The 7272-nt window shown below is 38.4% G+C and overlaps 1 protein-coding gene across 1 annotated transcript in view; it reads right to left on the bottom strand.

The window, feature by feature from the left end:
• Positions 1-7272, bottom strand: part of PAK1 (p21 (RAC1) activated kinase 1) — a 91402-nt gene that overhangs the window by 37876 nt on the left and 46254 nt on the right. Inside the window, exons 6-7 of the mRNA XM_007940905.2 lie at positions 4602-4776; positions 2388-2451 (exon numbers count right to left, since the gene is read on the bottom strand). Of these exons, the coding sequence (XP_007939096.1) occupies positions 2388-2451; positions 4602-4776 (239 nt within the window). The remainder of the gene's footprint in view (positions 1-2387; positions 2452-4601; positions 4777-7272) is intronic.

The raw sequence follows: 7272 nt of genomic DNA, 5'->3' as shown, positions 1-7272 counted from the left end.
CTTATGCACAGGGAGACAGCTCAGGGGGCAGGAGTCCATGGAGGGATGGACACAAGGAAGGGATAACTATGGGGAGGAAATGGGAGGGGAGCCGTTGCATTGTGGTAAACTGTGGTCAACGTTATGAGACAAAGTATATGTGAACTGCTGTATGGAAAGTGAATTTGCTCTGTAACTCTTCAACCAAATCACAATTTAAAAAAAAAAAAATTAGAAAGTACCAATTCATCACATCTGTGTGGCATTTATATTTTTAAGATCATAAATATGAAAACATCAGCATAGGTACTTAATAAATATTTAATTCCTGCTTTAGCATTAACTTCTGTAGTGATACTGCTTTAGAAACCCAAGGAGGGGTTACTATGAGTGGGACCTGACTCTACTGCAGTGAATTTGGGTTTTTTGGTTTTTGGTTTAGCATTAACAGATCTGTGAGATGTAAGTAAGGAAAGAACATTTTGTAGATGTTGCCTATTTATCGGCCTCATATATCTGTATAAAAAGAATCAGAATTTTTGGAGGCAAAAGGCCCTCCACCTATACCTTCTCTCTCCTCCTTAGAGAAGGGACTTGACTTGCACAAGCCCATGCATCTTTCTGCTACCTTTTTAATATTTCAATGTAACTACTAAAGGAAATGCCATCACAGATTACTCTGAGGCAACCAAAGAATCTTCTCAAGATGTTAACTACAGTACAGCAGTTCAGACTCACAAAAGCACATCTAGTTGGAAAATCACTGGGCCAGGATAAAATGAGACCTACTCAAGTCCTGAGTCGTCCTGAGGATTAAACAACAGACGCAAATGACAGATGTAAACTGTGAAATGCTATGTGAATACAATATCATTCTATTATACAATACTTTCTTATTTTCACAAGTTCTTGGGTGCGTAAGAAAGAAAACAGAAACAGACTTCATTAGCAACAATGTTTTCATTCAAATAACCCTGAGAACCCACTACAAGCTACCAGTTAAAAGAAACAGCTACTGTGGAGTCGATTCAATTCATGGCGACCTCATGCATGTCGACCTCACGCGTGTCGGTGTCAGAGTAGAACCACTCCATCAGATTTTCAATGGCTGAGTTTTTTCAGAAGTGCCTCTGGCTGAACTCGAACCTCCAGCTTTTTGGTCAGCAGCCAAGCACATTAACTGCTTGTACCACCCAGGGATTCCTACTACAAGCCAGATTCTTGCCCCAACCCCTCGGCTTCTTTTAAGTGTTATATTTTTTGGTAAGTCTGTAGAAATCTCATTATTTTTCTTTTTCATATAGAAGTATAACTTACCTAAAGTAATTTACAGGAGCTCTGGTAGCGTAGTGCCTAAAGCACTTGACCGCTAACCAGAAGGTGGGCAGTTCAAACCCACCAGCCACTCCTCAGAAGGAAGATGGGGCAATCTACTTCCATAGTGATACCGCCTTGGAAACCCAAGGAGAGGTCGCTATGAGTTGGGTCCAACCGGAAGGCACGTAAAAACAACAACAAAGTAATTTACACAAATCTTAAGTGTATAACTTGATGATTTTTACACATGTACACACCCACGTGTTTACCACCAAGATCAACATACAGAACATCTACATCAATGCCAAAGATCTCCTCACGCCCCTTCCCAATCACTATCTCCCTCCCAGAGGTAACCACTGTTCTGACATCTATTACCATTATTAGTTGTGCCTGTTCTTGAGCTTCATAGAAATAGATAGAATCCTATGGTATCTCCTCTTTTATGTTGGGTTTCCTGTGCTCAGAATAATGGTCAAACACTATTTTAAGACTTACAAGAGTATTATTATAATTCTGCATTTGCCTGTCTATCTCCTATAGACTTGAGGTCCTTGAGGGCAGAGATTGTGTCTGGTTCATAACTGTGCTAATAGTGGCTAGCACACAAAGGGAACTCAGTTGAAATTTGCTGAGTTCAGTGAACTAAAGGCAGCATGCAAGATGCAGAGAAGGAAACAGAGCTCAGGAGACATGAAATTTGGCATTCAGCTAGAAAAATAGGTCCTGTTTTACCAGCAGAACAGCTTGCAGTTTGAGTCTCCCATCGCATATTAGTGTGGTAGGTGTTGGCACTAAGACAAGCAGGGTTAATCTAGAAAAGCAGAGCTGTAATTTGCGAAGCTGGTTTTGTGCTAAGAAAATAAATGGTTCTCTCACTCTCACTGCAGGGGTATTTTTAGCAACATGGTCAGCTAATGGCACATCTCTCATATTAATTCTGCCAAATCTCAACAGCCTAACAGAACACCTCCAGATGAGTAAGGGGTGAGATGGAGAAAGAAAAACAAGGTTTACGAGAGGAAATCTATATATTCTAGCACACACAATTTTACATCATTTCTTCAAGAAAAGAAAATGCCCCTACTAACCCTTGTCCGATCTTCTCAAATCGTGTGTATTTCTTCTTGGGATCACCCACACTCACTATGCTCCCTTTGAAAGAAACAGAATGTGAATCATTTTTTTCCCAAATCAAGATACAAAACAGATCCCATGTTTTCCCCTCCCCTAGACTCAGCAAGGATTAAAGAACTACCTCCAAAACCTCCAAAAAACACACTAAACAGGTTCTTACATTTTTCCCCACAAGTCAAAAACAGAAGTTTCATCTCTTTGACTGCTTTGATTCATATTAATCTATCCTATTTCAAAGCTCCTAAAAGTCTTTCATTCATCTTCTTAATTCATTCATCCAGTAAATATTTACTCATTCACTATGCTCACTTCCTTTGTCCTAAGCCCTATGTTGAGTGCTAGGAATAAAGAGATAGATGAGATACAGTTAAAACAGTCCCTGCTCCCAAAGAGCTCGATCTCATGGTGGAGACAGACAAGCAAGCCCGGAGCACCAGAAAATATAATTGTTGGGACAGATCCCAAGGAGATAACAAAAACAAGCACAAAATGCAGCCTGCTAAGGTTTCAGAAAGGAAACAATATCTGGATGATTTTTATAGGAAAATAGGAGTTAGTCAGGGAGAGAAATTAGGGGAAAGGCAATAAATAGTTCAAGCAGGCAATAGTTCAAGCAAAAAAACCTAAGAGGCAGGAGAGAGCACAATGAGCCTCACAACTTATACTCTAGAGATGGTGAAACTGAGGCCCACAGAAGGGAAAGTACTTCCCTAAGGTCACACAGCAAATTGGTATGAGATTAGATTGGTATGAGCCGAGATTAGAAGTTTGGTTTATAGTCTCCATTTCGATATGCTTTATACTAATACCAATTATTAAGATTTAGTCATTCTCACAAACATTACCTCACATGACTTGAAAATGAGGTAGGTATTAACATCCTATTTAAAAGATGTTAAAAAAAAAGTAAGCTCAGACAACAGTAGGAAATTGTCCAAGATACAAGTCAGTGGCAAGGCTAGGGCTTCAACCCAACTCCCAGGCCAGTCTGCTTTCCATAATTCTATGTTCTAAATCTTATTGTGACTGGGGGAAAAAAAAAATCTGGTTCCAGAAAAGAGATTACATACAGGTCAATAGGGGTAAGTAAATGGCTAAGTAAGTGACTATTTTTCTTTATCATTTCATAAGAACCCTGGGCAAGGGCAAATTTCTTAAAAGTTGGAGGAAAAGAAAAAAGTCAAACAAGAATTATCAGAAAGAAACTGAGAGCTACAGAACTAGAGAACCAGAAACTTCAGCTTTAGAAAGCAATGCCAGTTTGCAGACTTGGCCAAATCAGTCACCTTAAATCCTCTTTGAAAGTAGGAAGGGACAAAGAATAAATTAAAGGCCTTGTCAAATGATTTTTCCAAGCCCACAGATGAAACCCATTTCATCCTTATCTGAATACTTCTATAGCTTATTGAAACAGACACAAACTACCCTAATAATATACTTATTTCTGGCTGTGGAAGAAAGTAAAATGGAAGATTCCACCTTATAGCAAGAGGCCATATGTCTAATTAGAGGAGCACAAACTTGTGTTTTAACTTCTGCCTCCTCAATTTATAGGCTTTGTCATTTGGGGCAGGGTATTTAGCATCTCTGAACCTCAAATATCTTAAATGCAAAAATGAGGATTATGTGTCTTCACAGGATTAATATGAAAATTAAATGAAGAAACAAGAAAGTATCTTGCTTACCATTTGATAAATAGTATAGGCTCACAAAATGTTAGCTTCCCTTCCCTCTTTTCCTACAGCCAAGATGACAGACCTCCCTTTTTCTAGGTCAGTGGTAAAAATCAATAATCATAGCACTCCTTCCTATCATTTGTAAACAAGGACACAATCTTTTTCAACACAATACTCCAGACTATTCACCAAATAAAAGGCTATTTATCATCTCTATCACCAGTGCCTAGTGGTGAGGGGTGCCTAGCCCTCAAAGTAAGCCATCCACATTCTCTCTCAACACATTCCCACCTAAAGTGGTGTATGACCAGGGCTGGTGAAACAGGGAAGTGAGTGGGTACAAGGGCAGGGTGAGGAGAAGGACAGTCTGTGGCTATAGCAACAAGAACGGTTAGCCAGAATCAGCAAGGATCTTTATGGCACTGGAATTTCATCTCTGTACTTGACCAGTCACAGATTAGAGGAGGATGCAGAAAGCTTCAAAGTGCTTACGTAATTTCTCCAAGATCTCTTCATCAGACATTTTAGGCTTCTTCTTCTGCTTTTCAGTATTCCGGGTCAGAGCCTCTGATGGAATGGTGCTACTCTCAGTAGGTGAAATGGGAGATGTAGCCACGTCCCGCGTTGGAGTAATAGAAATAGGTTCAATCACAGACCGTGTATATACCTGCATTGTTAGTGCAAGAATTTGGCATGGTCAGCCTTTGTTAGCATGGGGGAAGCTACAGAGTCCTCTTAGATCCCAGGTTAGAATATCTACAGTAGAACAAGTCCCAATCAATTCATCCCTCCTCCAAAGTAACAATCTATACACCTCCTCCTCTGTGCCCAGGCCCATTTTCACTGGGTAGACGGTGGCCTTCCTTGCTACCACTGTACACAACAGGGTTTAGTGAGAACTTCATCACTGACGGTATTCAATACAGGCTAGCTAAGTCTCAATAGAAATTATTATTATTATTATTATTATTATTTTGGAGGGGGTCATTCTTTATACTCATTTATTTATTTTTCAGTGAAAATATATACACCACTTCAGCAAATCCTACATGTACAATTCAGTGGCATTGGTTATATTGGTTACTCTTTAAGTTGTGCCAACTTTCTCAACAACCTTTTACAAACTATTTCATTATCATTAACACAAATTCACTGCCCTCCCTCCAAGCTTCTCTTTCATCAATCCTTTAAATTGCTATTATCCATCTGATCACATGCAGATTATTCTTTAAAAAAGTATAATGCTTAATGCAAACATTCTTTTCTAACTAGGGTAAACTATTATTTGGTTCAAAGATGACTTCAGGGCACAGTTTTGGTTCAACCTTTAAAGATTTCCTCAGGGTAGTAGTTTCAGCAAGAAGTATGGCCTCAATGACTCCAAAAAGTCTGGATTCCATAAGGATTTGAAATTCCCCACAGAAATGATTTAAAGAAGATTCTGTCATTAGCTGGGTATTCCTTTCAACTGTAAAATTCTATGCTTTTTCAAGCTGAGTATTTGCACTGCTAATATAACACTTAACATTATCTTCTATTGAGTTACTTCCCCTTTAAATCCTAAACCCTACAGAGAAGAGACTATTCCTTATTCTTCTTCAAAAGGCAGGATGGTATAGTGCCTTAGAGCACAGACTCTGGAACTTGTTTGCCTTGGCTTCAATCTCAATTCTTACTCCTAATATATGTATAATCTTGAGCAAGTTACTTCACTGTGTTTCAGTTTCCTGATCTATAAAATGGTGATAATAATGATACCTATTTCAAGAGGTTGCTGTAGGAATAGTTAATTAATATGTATGAAATTATTAGAATCATACATGGCACATACTAAGCATTCAAGTTTAGATATTATTATTTTATTTCCTTTCATTCGTTTACCTAGCAAGCATTTACTGAGAATTTACTCTATGCCTCACCCTATACAAAATGCTGCCCATCCTCTCATTTTTGAAGATGGTGAGAAAATCAGGTAACTACAAGGTAGGAAGGGATAAATGTCATTAAGATATGAACAAACTATATGTTATTGAGGTTTGGATGAAGTGATCATAAGTTATATTCCTTTCCTCCAGGAGATGCTTTAAGGCATTTATCAGATTTTATCATAAAAATGTAACAATTATCTATTGGCTAATGTATAACCTCTATGAGGACAGGGACAGTATGTCATTAAACGCTTGAGTTCCTGCATCTAACCATTTAACTCATAAAATGCAAGCATTCAGATAAATGTTTGATGAGTCAATGAATAAATGAGACGTTTCAGTTCAATCAGGAATGATGGGCAGGATTTTAATAGGTGGAGATGGGCAAGAAATGTCCAAGTAGTGGGAGCATCAGTAAATCAAGACACTGAGATCCTGACTACTCTAGAATACTGATTTCTTGATTTTGTATTCTTACACCTGTAGATCACGTACACTCTAGCACTTAAACCTGTACTTTCCTGCCCTTGTTCTCCTTCTTATTTTCTCCTGGCATGGCTCCTTGAGGGCAGAGATCCTCTTATTCCTTCTCTACTATTCTGCTCCTTCTCTGGTTCCCAGCACAGGTCTGCACACACAAAAAGCCTGCTGTGCTATGGAGGAAAGCAAAATGTAATTGGAATCAATCACCAACTTTCCAATCCTGGCTCTTTGAAAGTAAGATCAATTTTGGGTAGATCAATTTACCTCTCCAAATCTCAGATTCTCTCTATATAAGTTAAGAATTAACAAAGCTTTTTTAGAAAGGAATGCTATGAAGATGAAATATGTTGATTCATTCATATAATATTTATTGCCTTTCTGATACTTGCCAAAAACTAAGTTAAACACTACAAACATATATATGTATAGTTCCTCAGCTTTTGAGAAGTTCATAGCTTAGGGGGAGAGAATTTCTTAAATGAATGTTCCTGGAAATTGAAAAGGGCCATACTGATGTGAGATATTTTGACAATGCTCCAATTTGAAGTCCACTTTCCTTGAATTGACTTTGACCTACAGAAAAGGTAATTCCAGATTCTGTTTATAAATTCTCAGTCTAAGAGGTCATCTAACACCCTTGAATTTCCTCCACAGCATCTCTCATAGTCAGTCAATCAGCTTCTGCTTGAATAAAACCAAACCAAACCACACCCACTGCCATCAAGTCGATTCTGACTCATAACAACTCCCAC

Source organism: Orycteropus afer, unplaced genomic scaffold (assembly GCF_000298275.1).
Source record: "Orycteropus afer afer isolate SDZICR_OR568_19922 unplaced genomic scaffold, OryAfe1.0 scaffold00074, whole genome shotgun sequence".
NCBI classification, from domain to species: Eukaryota; Metazoa; Chordata; class Mammalia; order Tubulidentata; family Orycteropodidae; genus Orycteropus; species Orycteropus afer.
This window is presented reverse-complemented; position numbering and strand designations above follow the sequence as displayed.